Source organism: Suncus etruscus, chromosome 4 (genome assembly GCF_024139225.1).
Source record: "Suncus etruscus isolate mSunEtr1 chromosome 4, mSunEtr1.pri.cur, whole genome shotgun sequence".
Classification (NCBI taxonomy): domain Eukaryota; kingdom Metazoa; phylum Chordata; class Mammalia; order Eulipotyphla; family Soricidae; genus Suncus; species Suncus etruscus.
In genome coordinates this window covers 113,376,896-113,401,390 of record NC_064851.1, presented here as the reverse complement: position 1 = coordinate 113,401,390, position 24,495 = coordinate 113,376,896, and the positions used below count along the sequence as shown (strand labels likewise).

The 24,495-nt window shown below is 38.4% G+C and overlaps 1 protein-coding gene and 1 pseudogene across 1 annotated transcript in view; one reads left to right on the top strand and one right to left on the bottom strand.

The window, feature by feature from the left end:
* Positions 1-18,065, bottom strand: part of HPGD (15-hydroxyprostaglandin dehydrogenase) — a 38,014-nt gene extending 19,949 nt beyond the window's left edge. The window contains exons 1-4 of the mRNA XM_049771307.1: positions 17,832-18,065; positions 17,440-17,563; positions 14,022-14,128; positions 4,347-4,443 (exon numbers count right to left, since the gene is read on the bottom strand). Coding sequence (XP_049627264.1) covers positions 4,347-4,443; positions 14,022-14,128; positions 17,440-17,563; positions 17,832-17,924 — 421 coding nt within the window. The 5' untranslated portion in view covers positions 17,925-18,065. The remainder of the gene's footprint in view (positions 1-4,346; positions 4,444-14,021; positions 14,129-17,439; positions 17,564-17,831) is intronic.
* LOC126005982 (prefoldin subunit 3-like) overlaps positions 1-24,495 on the top strand; it is a 1,144,584-nt pseudogene that overhangs the window by 136,257 nt on the left and 983,832 nt on the right.

Genomic DNA, 24,495 nt, shown 5'->3' with positions numbered 1-24,495 from the left:
TATAACTAAGTTTTCTAATCTGGCATCTAAAATATATATTACATTAAATTTATTTTTTGCTTGATTCTTATTGTGGTAATTATCCTGTCTACCCTGTAATAAGTAAAATTCTTGAAATTTTTGTGCTAATATATTCTACATTTCCATGCAATAGGCAAAATTCTACAAATGAAAAATTTAGTAAGAGTGAAGAGAATAAAGAAAATTTAAGGGGCTTGATTGGTGGCACAGAGCGATAAGGTATCTGCCTTGCTGGCACTAGCCTAGGACAGACTGTGGTTTGATCCCCGGTGTCCCATATAGTCCCCCAAGCTAGGAGCAATTTCTGAGTGCATCGCCAGGAGTAATTTTTGATTGCCACCAGGTGTGGCCCCAAAGTAAAACAAAAATAAACCAAAAAAAAAAGAAAGAAAATTTAAATAGAAAAATATGAGTAAGTCTATAAAAATACAAAGTTTTACCCTATGAAAGTAAACACGGGTTTTATAACCGTAAATGTTATATTAAATAGGTACTACTTAAATATCTGCACAATAAGTAAAACTTGCAATAAAAATCTCTGCATGTAAAAAAAGTTCAGTTATAGAACCATCAGAATCATCAATCTAAGTGAGATATTAACTCATTATGAAAATGCATAAAATCCCATTGCAAGCTACGAGTAAACATATCATTCTTTTTTTTTGTTTGTTTGTTTTGTTTTGTTTTATTGGTTTTGGGTCACACCCAGCAGTGCTCAGGGGCTACTACTGGCTCTACGCTCAGAAATTGCACCCTGCAGGCTCGGGGGACCATATGAGATGCTGGGATTCTAACTATCCTTCTTCTGCATGCAAGGCAAATACCTTACCTCCCTGCTATCTATTCGGCCCCTCTTTTTTTTTTTAAGTTTTTGTTTTTTAGTTTTTGCCACGCTGTGAGATTACCAACTGGGAGAGACTGAGGGGACTTGTGGCTTTTGTGTGTTTCTCTACTCTTCTGTCTCCTGAAACTCTCCTGAGAGGTCCAAGAAGGGCCCAGCAAAAACTATTTCCTAGAGGCTCAAGAAGAGTTCGACTCCACTTTGCTCTTCTGCTGCCCGCTCTTTCTAACTAATGAGCCCCACCATAACATGCAGAAAAAATCACTACAAGCATGATAATGGGGAAACCTCACAGGCAAACACCATGGACAGAGAATGAAGATGATAGCTGTGATGACCCAAAAAATACCAACCATCTGATAAAACTCTCAGATAAGGAGTTTAGAATAGAAATATGGAGGATCCTCATGGAAATTAAAGTAAACATAGCTCTAGCTTAACAGAACACAAAGATAGAAATCCTGAAAAACATGGTAGCTGAAATGAAAACCTCATTGGAAAGCCTCTCCAACAGGGTAACAGCACCCGAGGAAAGAATCACTGAACTGGAAGATGAAATGCAGAACAACTTCATACAGCAGAAGAGATTAGAAAAGAACCTTAAGGCAAACAATCAGACAATGGAAAATGTACTCAAAGAATGTGAACAGATGAAAATACAAGTCTTTGATAAACTCAACAGAAACAACATAAGAATCATTGGAGTCCCAGAGACCCAGGTTTTTGGTTTGTAGGCCACACCCAGGGATGCTCAGGGATTACTCCTGGCTCTGCACTCAGAAATCACTCCTGGCTTGGGGGACTATATGGGATGCCAAAGATTGTACCAGGTCCATCCTGGGTCAGCCATGTGCCAGGCAAAAATGCCCTACCAATGTACTATTGCTCCGGCCCCAACATATTATTCTTAATCTAGCAGCTGGTAACCATACACACCGTTAATAAGTATGGTAACCCAGGTGTTTTTATAGAGATTTTCTATTTAAATGCTATGTTTTCTATTTTAAAAAATTGTCTACTATTTACTTTAATAAAATTTTATTTTAATAAAGTATCAACTATTTATGATTAGTTCTCCCATAATTCACATTATTTTTCTTATGATTTTATTTCCAAGTGGTACAGACATACTTTGGACCATCTACCATTAGTACTTCACCATTCTTAGAAACACAGTTTGACCCTGAAGTCTGACTCTGAAGTATGACTCAGTTTGACTGAAGACAAATATCATTTTTAAATATTGGTCATGTAAGACTCTACATGTAGTGCAATATTAGATTAAATAACCTCAACCTCTTTATAGAATTCTATCTATAACAATTTAGAAATATCATTATTTTTATGAATCCAGAAAATGAGAAGCTAATTTATTAATTTTTTTTAGTGCTGGGAATTGAAGGAAGAGGTCAGTGAATATAAAACAAGTGCTCTACTGCTAAGACAAAACCCCAGCCTGAACACTCATGTACTTTTAAGATTGTCTAAAAAAGAAGCTATTTATGTCTTCTCAGATGTTAAGTATCAGACACTGAGAGGTTGACAGGTACTTTAACTGTAACCATGATTGTATTATGACAAGTAACATAACTCTCCAAATACTCGCAGCAGAGAGCCAAAGGGCATTGTGAGAAACTATACAGGCCCATTTGGATGTTTTCATCTTAATTTAACTTAAGCAGATAGAAATTAAGAAAGTTTCAGCCTCTTTTGGACAGGAATTGTTCAGACTTATAGCACTTTTAAAAAGTGTATTCCTTCACTCGAACTATTCTTGAACCATTCATAATACCTCTCCAGACTCATCCCAGGACATAAGAAATATTAAAATATTGCCAAGAATTCCTGGCAAATATTTTCAGCAGCAACTATTGAGAAATAGAGTATTAGTGGATATTAAATCCTATTGCTTTGAATAAGACATAGATGGAAATGCAAGTAGTAACAAAGAGAACTATCTGTCCACTGAAATCCTTTCTTTCCTTAGGCACACAGTTGGATTAATTTTCCAAATTCCCTTGCAATTAGGTGAGCCAGGAGATCAGATTCTGTCCTGGAATGTGAGTGGAAGAAAGGTTTGCCATTCCTGGGCTGGGCTTTTTGTTTTGTTTTGATTTTTCCAGAGAGAAGCTATGTCTCCTCGTGTTCCATTTTTTTTCCTTCCTGTGGGAGAGAAATGAGCCTACCAGTGCCAGAATAATCTTAGCTATTGTATGTTTCAGTTATCAGAAGTACTGCCAGGCTGCTTTTTTCAAATGATGCAAACAGAAGAGGGGTTCCTTGCCATAAGCCTCTTGTCCAGATATAGATGGTGAGGAATATGCCTTATGCTTTAGCTAACATATGTTTGGTTCATCATCACAGTTTAGCACGGAAGGATGTTAGAACATGCCACCTCCAAATATATCACTTCAGCATAAGAATTATTGTTCTAAACGCACTTGAAAAAACAGCTGGGACTAAAAGTTCTGACTTCTTGCTGAGACTGGATCTGAAACCCCTGTGTAAAATGTGCCCTCCCTATATCCAAAGGAGAGGCATTCTCATCACGAAAAACAAAACAAAATCGTACTGACAGACCTTGTGAAAAGAGCCCGTATTTATGTAGGCTTCCAATTGCACTATTGACAATTGCTTCTGTTCAACTTGATTTATTAATCCTTAGGCCTCGCCATTCTTGTGTCTTCACTTTCCTTGGGGGGCTCCATAGGTAGGTAAAAACCTGTACTTTTTTTCTTATTAATCTAGCTTAAGCCAGTACAATTCTCAGGCAACAAAAGGCCTAAGAAAACAGAGGTAATATTTGGCCTCCCATTCATCAAACCCCAGTGTCTCTGTAGGACGAACTTTAAAATTATGTGTTTTGCTACGATCACACAGAAGAGAGGTATCTGCACTGCATGTCATAGCTTTTGCTCTGTAAAAGTTCTTTTGTTTTGTTTTGTTTTGTTTTGTTTTTGTTTTGGGGCCACAGCTGGTGATGCTCAGGGGTTACTCCTCTCTATGTACTCAGAAATCATGTCTGGTTGGGGGACCACATGGGACACTGGGGATTGAATCCAGGTCCGTCTAAATCAGCTGAGTGCAAGGCAAACAACCTATTGCTGTGCTATCGCTTAGGCCCCTGTCACAGTAATTTCTTTTTTTTTTTTTTTAATTTTTTAAAAATTTTTATTGTGATCAAAGTCATTTCTATCTGTACTCTATTTGGGAGTCTGACTTTCATCACCGAAAACCTGTCATGCTGAGAAACTACATATCATTGTTTGCTTTATTTCCACATTGAACTGTCATAAAGAACATTAAAAGGTCCAAATCTAAAATCATACAAATTAAAAGCCCCAAATTGAGTATTAATCAAGAGAAATTTCTATAGTCCTTAAGGAAAAACAACAATATTTCAGTGTCAAACCTTAACTGACCATAAATAGACATCTGTAGTATAATGAGCGGTAAAGTTAATGTAGTTAACAGCTGTCCTTACCTGCCATAGAGGACATGTTGATAATGACACCACCATCACCTCCATTTTGTCTACTCATGTAATCCCAGCCAAGATAGGTTCCACTGATGACGGACACCTAAATCAGAGAAACAGATGAGAGGACCAATGTCATATATTTTATGATAGTTACACATACAATTTTATTGTTGCTTTTTCAGAAAGTAGGAAGATTTCATCAAATATTTCAATATTCACAAATATTGCTAAAAACACTTTGAAGTGTTTTCTTAAAGCTAATTTATCTGAATTTCCTTTTTCTAGATAACATGTGTGGATCTTAATCACAAGTCTGCACTTTATTTAGATGTCCTGTCTGTGATGATCTCACACAGGTGATGTGACCATTGTGAGATACTGTTTTAACTGTATTTATAGCTCTTTCAAGAATTATTTACATTTTTATTTAGAAAAAATGGATATAAAACTTATTTGTCTTTTTACACACACACACACACACACACACATATATATATATTTGGGGGTTCATACTTTGCAATGCTCAGAAGTTACTCCTGACTCTGCAATCAGGGATCAACCAGGCAAAGCTTGGGGAACCATGTAGGATACTGGAGATCAATCAAGGATCAGCTGCATTTAGAAGGTAAATGCCCTACCTGCAACTATGATACTATAATTCTAATTCACAACCAGTTCTGCTCATGGGTTACTCCTGGCTCTACACTCAGGAATTACTCATAGCAGTGCAAAGCGGCTAGATAATATGGATGTAAAAGAGCAAATAAAGGTCAGCTGTATGCAAAGCAAATAATGCTTTACCCACTGTATTATTGCTTCAATTCCATATATTTTTATAATGTCCAAGTAACCAACATTCACCTACTGTTTAATTTTCTAGGTTCTTATAATATAAACCATAATATAAAATTTCATTTTCTTAAATTTTTCCTTTTTTGTTTTATTTTCTTAAGAGAAATTCAATTATGCATGTGTATTGACATTTACCCATCAGAATACAAAGTCAATACAGACATTATTGAACTCTAACTCAGTCATAGAAATGCCTTTTATTTTTTAGCCAATTGCTGGTTTAGGAATCAATCACTGATTTATTTCCAGCCACTGAGCACCAAAGAGCAGTCAAATGGAAATGGGGACTGGTTCTGAGAGGGGCATAAACTCAATACTGCTGAATATTGAGTGCAATAAAATTATGTATTTTACTACAATCATACAAAAGAGAGTTATCTGCACTGCATGTCATACATTTTGCTCTATCAAGGTATTTCTATCTGCACTACTATTTGAGAATCTGACCATTACCACTGAAAACCTGTCATGCTGAGAAACTACATATCATTGCTTGTTTTATTTCCAAACTGGACTGCCAAAAAGTACATTAAAAGGTCCAAATCTAAAATCATACAAATTAAAAGCCCCTAATTGAGTATCAACCAAGAGAAATTTCCATAGTCCTTAAAGAAAAATAATATTTCAGTGTCAAACCTGAGCTGACCATAAATATTCATTTGTAGTTGAATGACCAATGAGAAGTTAACAAAGACAACAGCTTCTTAAGTTAATCTTAAATGCTAATTTTTGCATTTTAGAAGGCCTAAAAGTGGGGTAAGGGTGATTATACAGTGGATAGAGTATTTGCTTTGCACATTGCAGACCAGGGTCCAATTCTCTGTACCTTGTATGGTCCCTCAAGTCAACCAGGAGTGATCTCTGAATACAGAGCCAGGAGTAAGTCCTGAGTAGAGCCAGATATGGGCCTCCACATTTAAATAAACATACCAATTGTTTTGCATAGGTTCAGCAGCTGTAAGGAAGAGGCCCTGCTGTCACTAGCACTTTTATCACAAAAGCAACTTAGAGGTCAGCAAAGATATAAAAAGAAACTGGTTTCTATTGATAGCCTAAGCTACAGAAAAGCAACTCTTAACTGTTGTGTTGAATGAGACCAAGGACTGCTTTTTTCCAGTCTGAGTGGGCAATTTTCTGTTTCATGGGCCTATGGTCAGTAATCATGTCAATACTTTAATTTAACTCCTCATTAATTACACTAGTACCAACTAGTTTGAATACTTATTAACAGGCAAAAGGAACTTTCCTGCTATATTCGCACATCTAAAATTTCACCGCTCGCTATCAAATGGAATGTAATGAAAATATATCTGGAACATTATTTTCCTTTTGAAATTTTGGAATTCCTCTTCCTTCTAACCCATATTTTTTAAACCCATAATTTTAAATATTTTTCTTGACATCTTCATTGGTAATGAGTCTGGCATCAAGAGGACATATTCATCTTTGCTCCAAAGTCTTTAAAAAGTCCATTGAAATTTCTTGACAAATACTTGCCTTTTGATGTAATAATAGTTGAACATAAAAAAAATAATTTCTATTCTCTTAAGCCAGGTGTCAATTTAATATTAAGTAGGCTTAGAGAGTATGAGTAAAATACCCACGTAATTCTCTTTTAAAAAGGCCAAACAAAGCACTAATGGCTTGTAAAAGGAGAAAAACATGTAGATGGCAGAAATGACAGAAGTCAGTTAGGTTCTGTTAGATTCTGCCCAAATCTCCAACATGTCAGAACAAAATTTCTGTTTACATGATTTGGTGATATGCTTTTTATTCTCAGGTTATTTAGAGCCTTGCTGACACCAGGCTTTTGTGTTTTTAACATCTACAAGATGCAATCAGATAGAAAATTGGGGAATATTTGTTTTTGTATTTGAAAACAAGATTTATTTCCAGGTCTTTGTCAGAGGATGACAAATGATTATTTTTCTACACGATATCAGATTAAGAACTGAGAAACTTTTCAAATAAAAGTAGTTTTAAGATAATTCTACCAATACGATCTAATATGTATGAAAGTTTCACCTCTTTTCTTTTGCTCTAATAATCTCTTCTTTATCCTGAATAACATAGTAAAGAGATTGATGAACAACTATAAAATAAAATAAAAATAAAATTAAAAGTATTTTTATAAAATAAACAATTTTCTGGAGCTGAAAAGATAGTACATCTGATAATGTGTTTGTCTGGCATGTTGTTTTTCTGAGCTCAGCACCATATTTAATTCCTCTAGGAGTGAGTAGCCCATGAACAAAGAGCCAGGAATAAACCCAGAGCACCACTGGGTGTGATGCCCCTCAAAAATAAATAAAAATATTCCTGTTAATAATCTAACTGTCATTTTGGTTCTTCTATACTGCTCATATATCTTACACATTGAGTCATTATAATATTAAGCAACAGAAGAAATAGAAGATACAGATGATAGTCATTTTCCAATGACCAACATAGAACAGCTAGAATCTATAATACTGCTTTTATATATCTTGTAAAGATAGTTGATATTTATTCTTGACTCTCAAAAATACTTTTTTTCCAGGAGGGGACACACCTGGAATTACTCAAAGTTCAGCACTCAGGCATCATGACCGGTGGGAAGTCTTGTGGGGTGCTGAGCATCAAGGCAAGTTGGCTTCGTGCAAAACAATTTAACATAAGTGAGAATAAAATGAAATTCATTTATTGAGGTCAGGAAGATGACTCAAATATTAAACCACAGGCCTGAAATGTGAGAAGCTTTGAGCTTGATCCCCAAAAAGATATGATCCACTAACTGCTACCTAGAGTGCACCTAGCAACTCTCAAATACTGCTGGTTTGAGTACTGACTGTTGAGTGCTCCATGCTGGCAAAAATATTGTGGGAATGGTCTCCACACCGCCAAAACCTGGTATGATATGCATAAGTACACTTGCATGAATATATGCATTATATTCCTATATCATATGTATAATGTATAGGTATGTGTATATTATGTATATCATCTAAGTATTCATTACTGAATTTCCCAATATGTGATTCTTTTCTTTCATCCTATCCACTTGTAAAGATACTTAAAGCTTATTAAGATTTACTTAACTTTTGTTTGTTTGTTTGTTTTGAGCCATACCCGGTGGCACTCAAGGGTTACTCCTGGATCTATGCTCAGAAATTATTTCTCACAGGCTCAGGGGACCATATGGGATACCAGCGATCAAACCCAGATCTGTCCCGGATCTACTGCATGCAAAGCAAATGTCCTACCACTGTGATATTTGCCTTTGTTTTTTCTCTTATTTTCTCCTTAGTTGCAAGCCAACAGCTGCAGTCATAACTATACCTGCTCAGTGCTCCCTAGAAAGGCAAAGGGAGATATATCTGGGGCTAGATGTAAAGACAGATATAAAGGGGCTCTGGCCCCTTCACCTAACATTCTTGTGTTACACTGCCTTGTTGGGGAATCTACCAGGGCCACCCCAGGTGTGCTCAGTGACCTCAAGAGCAATATTCACTAATACTCTGGAATTCATCAGGTGCTGGGGTTCAAACAAGGGTTGGACACAAATAAGTTACAAACCTAATTCACTCTATCATTTTTCAGCTTCTGTATCATAAAGTTAAAAAAATAAAAAGAATTCTGGGATCAGAGAGATATACAGAAGTTAAATTTCATGGCCTGCATGCAAATGACCCTGGTGTAATCCTTTACATCACATGTCCCCTAAGTGAGGACCTAATTGCCCCAAGGCACTGTGAAGGTAGAGTGAGGACCTAATTGCCCCAAGGCACTGTGAAGGTAGAGTGAGGACCTAATTGCCCCAAGGCACTGTGAAGGTAGAGTGATCCTTAATAATCCCTGGCAGCACAAGTGTTGCTCATTGCTGCATCCTTGTACTTTGGCATTGAACTGCTAGCTCAGATGGCTGAGAATGACTCAGAGAACTCCTGAGCACCTCTTAAAAGACTTCAAACAGCAAATAAAACAAAGCCAAAAATAAACCGGGAAAACAGTCCTGTCATCAAATTATGAAAAGTTGCCTTTGCTAGTTCTTGTCTTTTCTCTAGCTCAGTTCTAAAGAATGCTATACAGACCACTCTTTTATTCTGACTATATTTGTTTTATATTTTATTTGCTCATATTCAATCTTTTCCCATTTTTGGTTATTTTGGGGTAAATACTCATGTTTCTCCTCACTGAAGGTATGTGTAATTTAGTAAGCTATGCCTGTTATTATGGAAGTTATGAGATATTAGTTCCAATTTTTTTTCAACTCTTCATTGGAAGTGTAATAGGACTGAGAGATCACTTCATAAAGTAATGGGAGCATGTGAATAAAGACAACTTAGGTTTTTATACCCAGAGTGAAATGCATTTAAGAAATGGCTATGTCACCAGGATCCAAGCCTCTACCAGGGAAGACCTACCACTGCTTTGGCATTGACTTACTCCAGAGTGCTCCCAACACCCAGACGACTCAGCAACAGTCTGTATGCAGGGCAGATTGCTCCGCATTTAATGGTAAGCTGAAACTAAAGGATGCTCCACATCAGCCTGACATCGATGAAAGAAATGCACAGAATCCAGAGTCTTTAAACATAAGAATCTGATACCAACAACAGCTAAAGTGTGAAATAGTTTCACCGGGACCTTGAGAATGACTGGAGTTGGATGGACTGGTATGCCTGGAACCCAGAGTCTGCCTTATGCCAATAAACTTCTGGGGTGAGGCCTTTTTGTAATCAGGTCAAGGATTTTTTTTCCATTTTCCCCATTTTTCTGGACCTATGCAAACAACGGCGATTGCCACTATCACACCTTTACTATATTTTTTTACTTTTATCCTTTAAGAAAAAATACAACTTACTGAACTTAAAAACAAATAACTATAGTAGAATGCCTGTCTCGAATACAGGCAGGGGATGGGAAGGGGAGAGGGGGTAATGTTACACTGGTGAAGGGGGGTGTTCTGGTTATGACTGTAACCCAAATATGATCGTTACTTAAAAAAATATATTAAAAAAAAAGAAATGGCTATGTCCTAACACTGTTCTGGAAGCATCGCACAAAGTACAAGTTACTCATATGTCACACTTCCTGAGACCTTATGGGCTTTATCTCATTCCCTTTCACAAACTTGGAGTCTTAAGATCATGAGATCAAACTTCACAAATTCTCAATTCAGGACTGAAATCTGTTTTTGATCACTTCTAAATGTATACCCTCTCCCAGTAAAAATCTTGAGTCAACTCTGGCATTTCTGGAAAAATTAATCACCAGTCACACTCACTGTGTGTAATTTGTTTTTGAATCTACTAAGGAATTTGGTGTATTTTGTCTCTATGTCCAACCTAGATGTTCAAAAGCCAACAGAGTAGGGATGGATTTTTAAAGTTGTTTAAAGGTCCAAGAGTTAAAACATACATCATGGATGGCCTAATTAGTATTCAAAATGAAATCTGTTTCCCCTTTGCCTTTCTAGGGAGCACTGAGCAGCTATAGTTATGACTACAGCTGATGGCTTGCAACTAAGGAGGAAATAAGAGAAAAAAACAAAGGCAAAAGAATGGGAAGAAGTTATCTCTGAGTGAGAAGAGTGGTGAGAACACAATGAAGAACAAGGAAGTGGTTAATCTAGCGCAGAAAAAGTGGAAGCACAGGTGAGTCAGGCTGGCAAATGCATCAGGAATAACACTACATTGTTCCAAAACACAAGGATTCTATATTTCCCTAAGCAGGAAATTTGGAATGGCATTTAGTCAATTGCTATTCACTAAAGATCAACAATAATTTTCTGTTGTGAGAGCATTTCTGGGAAACTCATATTGATCACATAAATATACAATTATCATTCATACTACTTAAAAATGAATAAGTCTGCTGAGCATGGGAACAATGTTTTATGATTTCAGAAAAGGGGAATGTAGCAAGCAGCTTTTTAACCAAGTTGTTTTTTTCTGATATTGCACTAACAAAAAAACTAGATAAAAGAACAGACACTGAATTATATAAGGACATAAATAAGATACAAGGTAGTAACAGAAATGGTTCTATTATTTATAAGCAAATATCTGCATTTATTATATATTCCAATGAAAATAAATATAAATACATTATTATAAATTCCAATGGAAATTGGAAGAGCAATGATTGGATTTTCTAGATTGTTACAAAAAGTTCAGGTTGGAGAAGTAACATATTTTTCTTTTATATGGTATCAAAGGTACTATATTGTTCTTTCTCTCTAAAACTGAACAAATACTCTCAGTCCCTGACTTGAAATAAGGCAGTGGTTCTCAAATAGTGGGGCGCGCCCCCCAGGGGGGCACGAAGCTCTGTAAAGGGGGGGCACATTTGACCTCGCAAACACTGTCACAACAAGCTAAGCCCCATGTTTATGTCTCTGTATGTCTCTGGAGCTGAGAGTGGCTGTGTCCTGCTTCAAACCCTGCTTTGGAAAGCTATGTATTGCAAAACGTCCTCATTGTAGCCATTAATCCAGACATCACCTCTGATTTAAAAAAATCAGATCATATTATTTTATATAATTTTGTTTTTGCAGGTTAAAGTTTTTTTTAATAAAGATACTATTTACAGTCTCGCGGGGGGGGCACAAAAAAGCTTACTTTGAAATATAATAATCTCCAAAAGTACTGGAATTACTTCAAACAGGAACTATAGGGAAGTATTCATGCTTGGAAGTAGCACCTTGTGTTCTTGATTTAAAATTTTAGATGGCCCTCAACATTTTCTGTCTACTCTGAACCTTTATCAAAGTGGATTTTGTACAATTAGCTACTTTAGAAGATAATGTAATTCTCATAAAACCTATCAAGTTATGATAGAACTTATTACTCAATTCAAAGTCAGTCATATTTACTGATACTTTCTTCAAGATACTATCTCAATTACTTGGAAAAGAAAAACAATACAGGTTTTGTTCTGAAGGTGTTTATTATCTCTTAGGAGTCTCTCAAGAAGCAGGTGGGCCTTCTCCGTATCCTGATTCACCCATATAGGAGAATACCTTCTTTGTAGATTGAGAAAATGACGTAAGTAGGGCCACAGTCTTAGTGTGATATTTTACTTGAGTTAAATGTGTGATTTCTTTTAAGAAACTCCTATCAAAGAACTTTTGTTTTGTTTTGTTTTGATTTGGTTTTGGCCACACCCAGCAATACTCAGAGCTTCCTCCTGATTTTGTGCTCAGCAACCACTCCTGGCAGGGTTTAGGGGACCATATGTGGTACTGGGGAGCTAATCCAGGTTGGCTGTGTGTAAAACAAACACCCAATTCAATGTACTATCTCTTTGGCCCCTAATCCATAGATCTTTATTTTTATCTTTATATAAACAACTTGATTACAAATATGATTGTAGTTGAGTTTCAGTCATGTAAAGAACACCCCCCCCCCTTACCAGTGCAACATTCCCATCACCAATGTCCTAAATCTCCCTCCTTCCCCTATCACCCCCCCCCCCCCGCCCCGTACTCGAGACAGGCTTTCTTCTTCCCTCATTCATTCACGTTGTTATGATAGTTCTCAATGTAGTTATTTCTCTATAATCCATAGATCTTATGGCAAGTGTGACATGTAAGTTCACACATACCCATACCAACACACCCATTTTAAGATAAAAATTTTACTAATTATTAATATTCTCTTTAGGTTTTTTTTCTGTATAGATCTGGAATTAAGATTTATTTATTGAATTATTTATTTTTATAGGTGCTCAATGGTCACTCCTGGCATTATTTGACCCACTAGTTTAGGTCTTTTGGGCCTGAACGCTAATAATATGGTGCTGGGGACCCCAGTGTTCATAGGACTATGTGGTGGAATGCCAAGAATTAAACTTGGGGTCTTTGAACGCTCTTCCTAGTACATTTGGAAGATTTACATTTGGAAGAAGGAAGGCACAGAGAAGGGTTGGACCATTCCTGGTGATGCTCAGTGCTACTTCCAGCCTCTGTGCTCAGGAGTGACCCCTGGCCGTACGCAGAGGACATATATGATGCTGGGTATTTGAACCAGGTTTATAACCATTGCTGCATGAAATGCAAGAGCTACACTTCCTGTGTTAGTTCTCCAAGATTTACCTTCTAAATATATTTAAAAAAATTAGCCAGGGCTTGGGAAATGAGTATCTGCTAAGTGCCAGAGAGTAATTATTTTAGAATTGCTCACAATTGGTCTCTGTCACAAATGCTCAATGCTGTTCTTGTAATAGTTAAGTAGCCAGGTATACACTTAAATAATGATGGTTGTGTTTTAGTAAAATTTGCGTTGATATTCACATTTAAATTTTTTCTATATTAATATATTCCATATTATTTCAATTTTAAACATTTTTTAGCCAACCATTTAAAACTTCAAAACTCAGTTTTAAGTCAATTGAAATAAGTGGCAGGTTAGTTTGTTTTATGGGTCAGTATTCTTCCACCCAAAATTCAGTAATACACTATTTTTATTTTGTAATTGAGTTACAGATTTTGTTCTGAGGTCATACCTAGAAGTGTTCAGGTGTATTCTGTGCTCTGTGTTCAGGAATCATGCTTAAGGGATCATATGTAGTGCAAGGAATGGAAATGAAATTGGTTCCTTGGCCAGAGTGGCATTTTGTTTGTTGTTTTAGTTTTACAATTTTAAGATAGATTTTTAAAATTTCGATTTTATACTTAAATCAAAAATACTTTATTCATAAAGCAAAATATTGTTTCAAGTTCCTGTAACTTTAGTCTTTCATTATTTTGTGCTCTCTTGTTTTTATGTATATAAAAACTGGTTTTACTTATATAACATCATTATGAAATAATCTTCGGCAATAAATACAGCAATAGTAGCTTACCAAGTTAATCTGCAGAGTCTTTTCCCAGTTTTTCTCATTATTCACACCAGCATTATTAACCAAAATGTCCAATCTTCCAAAATGGTCTACAACTTTTCGAAATGTATCTTTAAAGGAAAGATATTGTAGTTATAGTCTTGCTTGTCTGATATATTTAAATTATAACATCTGAAATTAATTTCTATTCATTCCCCTTCAGAATAAATAGTATAATTTTCACTATCACTTAATTTCTTTCTTCTTGAAATACAGTTTGTGGGTCAGGAATAAAAATCATCTTTAACAGGTAACTTTAGAAATGGCAATTCTGTGATCAGCACGGGCTTAAGAAACCAAAATTTTAACTTAAAAAATTAAGATTTTGTTTGAGTTTGTTGTTTCTGAGGTGGAGGGAGGAGATGGTGCTACACCCAGTGGTAATCAATGGTTGCTCCTAATTCTGTAGTTAGGAATGACTTCTAATGGTCCTGAGGGAACTCTATGTGCTGCCAGGAATGAAACCAGATTGGCTTCTGGCAGGTGCCTCACTCGATGCCCTTCTGTCATTCTTGTAGGCAACTTGTATACACTTTGAGGTTCTAGAAACATTAGGTTGGCAGAGTCAGTTTTAGAGAACTCGACATTCTAAGCAAAGAGTTCCAAAAATTTAATTTTGCTTATTCTAAGTTTGATACATAGATATGATACCTCATACTTTTCTCTTGATCATTTCTATCTTGTATTATGACATGTAGAAAAAGTAAATCCAAGCAGTGTGACATTTGCATAAGCTCTGAGGTCTTAAGATGACTGATTATTTGTCTAGTCCTTACAAACCTCCTTATCCAACTCCACTGCTTTCCCGTTTTCATAAAGTAAAATTCACCTTTAGTCATGTTCTACATAGTTTTATTGATTCTATTGGCTTCCTTGGCCTTATGCTATTGATTCTAGTTCTATTACTTGCAGCTACGAATTACACTTGTGCATTTTCTTCAAATTGGCGGCAAAATGTCCTCAGAAATTGAAAGCAACACATGAACTCTTTGAAATAAAAGTAGAGACAAGCTGTATTTTAATTAATCTCAAATCACACAACCACCAGATCTACTAAGGACAGCCTGGAATAATCAGTTTCCACATGGAAAAAAGGCTGTGCAGTTTAACTGTGACCGAGAACGCCAAGATAGTCTAATCTGTCCCCTCAGAGTATAATGAGGCTGGGCTGGAAAACAACAACAAAATAAAATCTGTTTGCTTTCACATGGAATTTCTCAACTGCTTTTTAAGATCTCAAATTGATTCCAGAAAACTTCCTCCTGTAGAAAACATCTAAAGACTATCTCCACTTCTCTTTTTGTAATGAGTCATAGTTGTGTTCCATGCTTTGGAATTCCACAGGCGCCTTCTAGAAGATGAGGGTTAAATATGGCCTGTCACATTGTGGCTTTCACCTACCATCCTATTTCTCTTCTTCAGAGTCTTCCTTTTTAACTGCTTTTATGAATATGTGAAACACCATCTTCTTACTCACATCCTACTGAATTCTAGGCACAACTGAGTTACCATCTTACTCTTGGCCACATGTATATCCCTCATGCTTCCTACTTTACCTAAACTTGTTGCTTTTTTATATTTTTGTTTTGTTTTGTTTTGGGGCCACACCCCACAATGTTCAGGGGTTACTCCTAGTTCTTCTCAGGGATCATCTGGACTACCAACACCAGCTACTTCCCATTGTATTATTGCTTTAGTCCATCTGTGTGACTTCTCTTTTCTTTGCAAAATGAGTTAAGTCTAGCTAATCTTTAAAGATCTTTTCTCCCATTTTCAGAATTTCACTGATCTCCCTTGCTTACAAAACTAACAGTCTCAAAAGTTGTAAGCAGCATAAAATCCTGAAATTGTGAGTCACTGCCATACATTTCCTTCGGTGCCAATAAATGCTAATGTCCAGAGAACATATGTATTTCTCATGCTTTCTGCTGGTCACTCATGTGGGTGAATTTCCTCCACTGTCATCACTTAGCTTATAATGAGGCTGATCTCCCTTGCTCCCTTGTTGTGTTTCAGGCAAAGTACTAATTTTGCAAACAATCAAGGTTAAGTGTCACACAGGAAACTACATGCAATTTAGATTAAAAAAAAGAAAAAAGCTTTTAGAGGATACTGTTCCTTAACCCAGCAATGTGGGTGTTGGGATTTGACTTGCCTTTATCCTGGATCTAAGCTCTCCCTTGCAGATGATACAAGTTTATCCTTTGGCAAATATGTCCAAATCGTGCTATATTTATGGATCTTTTATACTTGGGTCACCAATATTTAACATTTTCAGATTTTAACTATGCAATCTTTTTTCAAGTACTGGAGAGGAATGCATCATTCTAAGATCCTGCTCCAATCTCACTTTTTTTTTTTAGTAGAACATTTCACAATTTTCAAAGGAATGCCCAGTTAGGAGCAAGAGTATTGAGTGACTTTTATATTGGTTTGTTTTGACTCCTCAATAAAAGACAAGTCTAACACTGAAAATGGTCTTTCAATAGAAGTTGATGAAATTACAAACGCTTTTCTTTTCTTATTCTCCCAAGACAAAAATGTATTTTTTCCATGCAATTCTACCAGGTCTCTTTATATGACCAAATCTGTTTATTGTCTATGCCAATATTGTTCCTGAAATTTCAAGTAGATTGGTCGGTCTATTTTAAGTGAGGAGAGGAAACAGGAAAACATTGAGGAAAGTCTGATAGAAACTTTTCTTCTAACACTGCAGCGTAGCTATTATTAAAGCCCTGGTTCAGCAGAGGGTTGGGGGAAATCTAGGGAAAAACTCATTCAAAGATCTCCAGCATTTCTGCAACGATGCTGATCCTTTGTCTGTCAAACTTTCTCTGCTGAGTCTGTCGCATCAGATCCCATTGCGAATCCTCTCTTGGGCTGTCTCCCAGCTCTTTGGGAGTTGTGTGCTAAACTTCTTCCTTCCTTAACCTACTTTAAACATTCCTAGTTCCAGCTGCATTTTCAATCCCTTTAATAATGACTGTAACAGCGCTGCCTAAATATACAAAGGAGTTAAGATCACATTATGTGCTGCCAAAGGACTAAAACGAGATGATTTCTTAAGCTCTCTTGCCTTTGTTTCCTACCTACCTACCTACCTACCTACCTACCTACCTACCTACCTACCTACCTATCTATCATCATCTATCTATCATTCTATCTATCTATCTATCATCTATCTAATCTAGGGAGATGCCAGCAAGAAGCCTAACAGTCCAAGCTCTTCTTCTGGGCACCCAGAATTAGGTGCTGGAGGTGGGGTGGGCATGGGAGTTCAGTAGACCTCACCCAGGCTCTGTCCCGGACCGGGTTGGCTGGCTGTAGGTTACAGCTTGCTCCAGGGACCCGGGTTCGTTCCCCCTCTTTTTCTCTCTCTTACCTCTCAGTTGTTCTTGGTTGGCCACATCGCACTGGATGAAAATACTCTTCTGAGGTTCAAATAGCTCGTCCAGGTCGGCCTTACACGTTACACCTGCTTCCAAGTTCCAGTCAACCAGCGCGACCTAGGCAGTAGAGCCCAGAGATCAGGGTGCTTACGGGGCCCTCAACTAACTCCCCGCCAGGAAAAGTTGGGCTCCTCTTGTGGCCGCTTTGGAGAAGAAGGCGGAGGAGGTCGGTGGGTTTCCAGGGGGCGGACTTTTGCAAAAGTGGGTCCAGGTGGAGCCCCAGCAGAGAGGACTGCGGGGGCGGTGTTTGCGGGGCGAAAGGGGCTCCAAGTAGGCTGCGAGTTTCCCGGGGTGCGCGCGCCCCCCACTCCCGCAGCCTTCTTACCTTGGCTCCCTTGTGCAGCAGCGCTTCTGCGAAGGCTCTGCCGATGCCCTGCGCCGCGCCGGTCACGAGCGCCACTTTGCCGTTCACGTGCATGGTGCGAGCGCTGTTGGGGTGGTGGGCGAGCTCGGCGGGTGTCCGGACGCCGCTGCAGCGCTTTTTTATGGGGCACCCTCACCCCTCCGCCCCTGCGCGCGCGCGAGCAGTCCGAAGAGTGGGCGGGGAGGAAACTCCGGGCCGGGCTTGGGAGCCCGCAAGTGTGTCACCTTGTCCCGGCCTGTGCTACCGGGAGCTCCTCTCTCACCCGCGACCTTTGCCTTCTGGCACTGGAGGAGCCGCTCTCCTTCTCTCCGGCTGGAGGGGTGCGCTGGAGACGCAGGGTGGGAGGGCGGTGTAGCAACCCTGGAGGTAGCCCTTCGTGCACGCACCACACAATCTCCTCTCCCTCTCTCTCCCCCCTACCCCTTCAACCCACACTAGTCAAAAATAATTGGGGGGGGGATCCTCTCCCTGCCCCTAAATGCACCCTCCACCCCACCCCACCCTACCCGCCTTAGCCCCTTAGCTCCCTCTCTTCTCTTCCCACTCTGCCTCCTTCCCAAGCAAAACGCACCGAAAGTCCCCCGAGTCTGGCTGAGCGCTCTTTGATCTCGCTCTAGGTACCAGCTTTGCCTTTGTGCAGAGTTCAGAGACATTATTTGATCAGTGCCATCTCCTGGCCCCTGGCATTGTTTTGCACTCGTGCGTGATTTTGATGAACTTAGATAGCTCGTAGCAAAGACAAGCCAGCTCTGGGCGCTGTGCTGTCTCCATCAAGGATGTTTTGTTTTGTTTTTGTTATTCTTCTTTTTCAGAGCAAGCTCTGGAGGAACCCTCATCCTCCGTTTGCACTTACTTAGGTTTCCTAGATCAGGACCTGGAGCTGTGCGTGAGTGAATTCGAGCCGCTCAAGGACCGGCCCTTCCAAAGCAAAGCGCTGTCCCCCCTCCCCGGAGAATTGCTGCTTCAATGGAATGCTTGCTGGGTGAATCACAGTCACTTTGGAGGCTCAGAGGTTCCCTGCCCTCCAGGAACTTGACTAAGCTTTCCTTGCCCCAATGCCCTCTGCCAAGGCTATTCCATTCATCTGGCCCGGTCTGCTCTTTCTTTTCGTGTTGTCAGCCACGGGCTTCCATGTCAGTTCGATAAAACTTCACTTCTCAGCTGGTTGGCTTTTCTTTCATCTATAAAGAGACCTCAGCACTCGAGGATGGGATGGTGCGGGTCAGGCCAATAACTTCTCTGTGGATGTTTACTGGAGACAGGCAGCAGGGCAGAGACCAGCCCAGTCTGGAAGGTGAGCTTGGCACAGACTCTCGTCAGTAAGTCACCGAGTTAGGCCTTGCGCGGTCACCCAAGCAGAAATCTGTAAGGTTGATTCCCTTTAGAATGGGATTTCGAAAACCGTGGTGAGAAAAAGGTTTATTCTAGCATGGTCATCTATTAAGAGAACTGTTAAGGAGCGGCAAAAGGGAGCAAAACTTCAACAACAACAACAGCAACAGAACAAAAAAAAAAAAAAGATTTGTTTGTTGTTTAAATTTGGAAGGAGCAAATAGATAGTTTAGTGATGGGAACCAACAAGGTTTGGCAGAATAAAATTTGTAGATACCTTAGGTCGGTTGGGGGACCATTCCAAGAAGAAATTGAATATTTTCTTTTTCTTTCTTTCTTTTTTTTTGTTTTTTGTTTGTTTGTTTGTTTGTTTTTTTTGGGCCACACCCGTGTGATGCTCAGGGGTTACTCCTGGCTAAGCGCTCAGAAATCGCCCCTGGCTTGGAGGGACCATATGGGACGCCAGTGGGATAGAACAGCTGTCTTTCCTTGGCTATCGCTTGCAAGGCAGACACCTTACCTCTAGTGCCACCTCACCAGCCCCGAAATTGAATATTTTCTAAGCTATGTGTCCCTACATGTAAAGGAGGATAGAGATACCTTATATTTTTCACCACACTAGTTAGGGTGAGTCCCAAAAGCTGAAATGACAGATCTGGGGGGCAAAGATAAAAGATGCGGAATCTTAAGAATAACTTTCCAGGGAACTAAGATAGGATATTTCTGCAACTGTTAGAAGGTAAATGTGTTTTTCTTTTCTTTCTTTTTCTTTTTTTTTAAGAAGAGCAGGAGGATTGACTAATATAAAAAAGAGCAGGAGATGATGTAAAAGCATCACTTTGGGATTCAGGTAAAATAAATTCAGATCTTAACCCTGCTTTTACTAATCCACCTTCCACATTGCTTTGGATGTCTGTGCTTTGTGTTCTTTGCCTGTCCAACACTTCCTACAACATTCAGTGAACATCCGGTGATTTTTGTAATGCACTATTAGTACAGTGCTTGGCACAAACTATTAAGAACTTTGCAATAAATATTAATTCCAGTCATTTCTGGCTCATTTCTAAACAATATGTCTGAGGTAGAGGAACATGTAAAGAAAAGGTTTTGTTAGGCCTTGGGAAGGGCTGATGGATGTAGGCCCAGTGCATTGAAGTCTCCTTCCTTTTAGTTTCATTCCCACCTGCTCAAACAGTCCACACTTTTTTTCAGAGCTTTCTAATTTTTCCTACTTAGCAACCAAAGCATTTATTTATTTAGCTTTCTTTCTTTCTTTTTTTTTTTTTTTGGTTTATAGGACCACACCCATTTGATGCTCAGGGGTTACTCCTGGCTAAGCGCTCAGAAATTGCCCCTGGCTTGGGGGGAACCATATGGGACGACGGGGGATTGAACCGCGGTCCTTCCTTGGCTAGCGCTTGCAAGGCAGACACCTTACCTCTAGTGCCACCTCACTGGCCCCTATTTAGCTTTCTTAATCACAGTTTAGTTTAGATTGAATTAGGAACTCCAAGCTGGAGTCCTAAACTTGGAGGCAATTATGTTTAGGCATTTGATGTTTTAAATATTTTAACTCTCTAAATTCTGAACATCTGAACATGAAATGCCTCCTACTTATTGCAGCCTCTCTCAAAAATGGCAAAAATCTCTGTTTAAAAATAAATAAAGAGATAGATAACCACAGCACCCTCCCAGCTCAACAGCCTTTGCTAGGGGTTCACCACCCAAGTATCATTCCTCCCTGTTTCTTCATTCATTCTCTGCTGTGAAAACTTAAGCACAGATCTCATTGTGATGGCTGCCAGAATATCTTCAGGAAAGCTGTGGCCTGCTTTCTAAAGAGCTCCACTAAGAACCAGCCAAAGGGTATGCCCAGTCCATGAAGAAACTTCAAGATAAACAGGAGATGCATGAGCGAGAATATGAGAACCAGACGCTGAAGCTCCCTAATATTGAGATTATTTTTAATACAAAGAAAAGCAAGAAGAAACAAAATACAAAAGTTTCTTTGAAGAAAAATATTTTGATACTGTATTGTTTTATATGAAATGTGCCTTTTGATTTAAAGGTATTGGGCATTATAAATAGTGTATTTGAAAGTCAATATGCTTTCTTCTACACACTATTCCTCCTACTGTGCACTCTCCTATGATGTTTGTTTTTTTTAATTCACCGTAATTTACAGATCCGTTGATAACAGGCAATCATTGTCCCGACTCCAACTGTCAGCATCCCTCCACCAATGACAGCAGAGTCCCCTCCCCTTCCCATCTAGTTACCTTGCAAACCCATTTTCCCTGAGGTTTCTGAGAGACAATTCTCAATTTCTAGGATGTTGGCTCTATTCAGTTTCATTGACACTACCTATATCTTTGTATTGTTGTGTGCATTATGCCATGGAATCTAATTTGTAGCTAAGTTGTCGTTAAATCTAAAACATTGTTTATGTAAATTTGTAAAAGCATTCTTATTTAGAGTTCACATATTTTAGGTGTTTTTCTTGATAGAATGAACTCTTAGAAATCAAAGGGATGTGAAATGAAATGGCGGTTATCCTTTAAAAAGATGATTTCTCCTCTAAATGCAAACTGTCTGCATTCTGTATTGATTATTGGCTCTGAGATAGTGATCCCACATAGGTGAAAAGATGAATCTCTGCTTGATTCCTGAAAAAAGCAGGAGTGAGATTGCCAGGGTTTGACTGTGGAGCTCCACTTACTAACTGTGTGATGTTGGGCAAATTCCTAAACTTCCAGGACTACCATCTTCTTCAGCAGTAAAGCGAGGATGATGAGAACAGCCCATCTTACAAAGATTTTGTGAAGACTCTCTGAGCTAAATAAATACAAATACAGTGTTTAGACCAGTGATTGTCACATAGTAAATGTTATATAAATGTTATTACCACTCAGCACTGTGCCTGTATAATTGCATTTATTATTTACAGCCAAACAAACCATGAGGTGCTTATTATCATGGTCATTTTACACATGAAGAAAACAGGTTTGGGGAGGTTAGGGCATTTGACTAAGGTCATTTATCTAGAAAATGAAGGAGTAGTTTTGGTTCAAGGTGTGGTTGACTCTGCAATGGCATCTCTCTCTTGATCTCTCTCTCTTTTTCCCTCTTTCCTCTTTTATAGTTTGAGATCATTGTGGCTGAACAGTACTTTAAACCAGAATAAAATCTGATTTCTTTGAAAAATCAAAGCTAAAAATGGACTTAAGTTCAGTTCAGTTCTCAGGCATGCCCCAGTGTTTGTTCACTCTGGCTATGATCTTAAAGACAAGCCAGTCTGGGTTTTGGTTGTTGTCCAGAGCCAACACCCCAGTGCTTGGGGGTTGATCCCAGCTCTGTGCTCAGAGATTCTTACAGTCGGTGTTTAGGACACTGTATGATAACAGGGATAGAACCATAGGTCTCCATATGCCAAGAATGTGCTCAGCCCATTGAGCTCTCTCTTTGACCCTAAGACAAGCCAGTCTACACTTGATTTCTCTTTAGCATTCCAGGGTCCTGTGCACATGGACACCCCAAGATGCACCTAATCAAACACTCCTCTCAGAAGCAAATCAGACACATGCTAGCTAGGTAGCTAGGTAGCTACTTCTAAATAATCACATGGATTAATATAAAAATAGGTTTCTCTTTGTTGAAACCCAAAGTCTTGATGAAAAAGGTATTTTTAATAGTGTTTGGGTCAAGAATAAAAATTGAATTTCTCCTTATCAACTACACTGGGCAGTTGTCTTTTTCTTTATATATCTGTTTAGTCAAGAATAAAAATTGAATTTCTCCTTATCAACTACACTGGGCAGTTGTCTTTTTTTTTATGTATCTGTTTGGCCACTGGTGGTAGGAATTGATCCAGAGTCATCAGCATGCAAGACAAGCACCTTACGCCCTATATTATTTCCCAAAGTTAATTATTTCTTAATATTAATTAATTTTTTTTATTTTACAGGTATTTCATTTAATCCAAAATAACCATTATTATCCCTATTTACAGATGAAGTTACTGAAACTCAAAAAGATATCAGCTGTCCCAGGTTTACACTTTGACACTTGGCAATAAATGTGAACATTAACTTATAAATAGGGAAATGTAGGAATGTTAAAGCTTTTGCACCTCCCACTGCCTTCAGCTCACTTAGATACTTTGAGGTGCACTTTCCATCTCTATGTTGTTTGTAGCATCACAGGCTGCTTTCTCTCCTCAAGAATCCTATGTTTCTGAGCTCTTACATTGACATAGCATGAAATGGCCATTATGAAAGAATGCCTGGAACCTATTTGATGAATAATCTATTATTATTATGTTCTTCCTTGATATTCATATTTATTTCTTGATTTAGAGAAATAAATACAATACAATAAATACACAAAATACAATAAAAACAAGACTACAAATTGAGCTTCTGGATAAAGTTGTGGACACAAAAGCTGAAGAGATAATACAGTCAGTGGGGCACTTGCCTTGCATATGGCCAATTCTGATTAGATTATTCCTGGAACCACATAAACCTTACAATGATCACTATAATGATCCACACAATGTGATCCACACTGTAAGATAATACAGGGTGATCTCTGAGCACAAAACCAAGAGTAATTACTGAGTATGACTGAGTACTTTTGGATGTGACTCCAAAACAAGCAGATAACAGAATTATGATGAGATACTTTTACCTATTCACAGTTCACTAGTTTTTCAGAGCAGCCACAACAAAGTGCCACATACTGTGACTTAAACAATAGACATTTATTTTGTACAGATCTGGAGGAGGCTGGAAGTCCAAGGTCAAACTGGAGACAGGTTTGGCTTTTTCTGAATTTTCAATTCTTGGTTTGGTGCCATATAATTGTCACATGATGTTTTTGTGGTTACACAGAAACCTTTGTTGTTTCCCTTCCTAATCAAATATGCACCTTTTTTGAGAAAGAATCAGATTGAATTAGAGCCTATTCAAACTGTAATTTAAGACTCATTTCAACTTAAAGTTCCTGTCTTCAAACACATTCTTCATCATGTGTTTTCTATTCATACCCTGAAGTGCTGTAAATGAGGACTCCAGCAGATAATTATGTGGCATTAGGGTACCCCATGTAAGTCTTGTTTATTTACTAAATTCTATGGAACAACCTTACAGGTTTGGAGACTAAAACTATCTCATGACTTGTCATTGACAAGGCATCATATAGGCCCAAGAATATTAGAAATAAGAAGGCCAAGAAGATTGAAGAAGAATGGAATGATTAAGATTACTTAGATTACTTACAGGCTTATTATCTA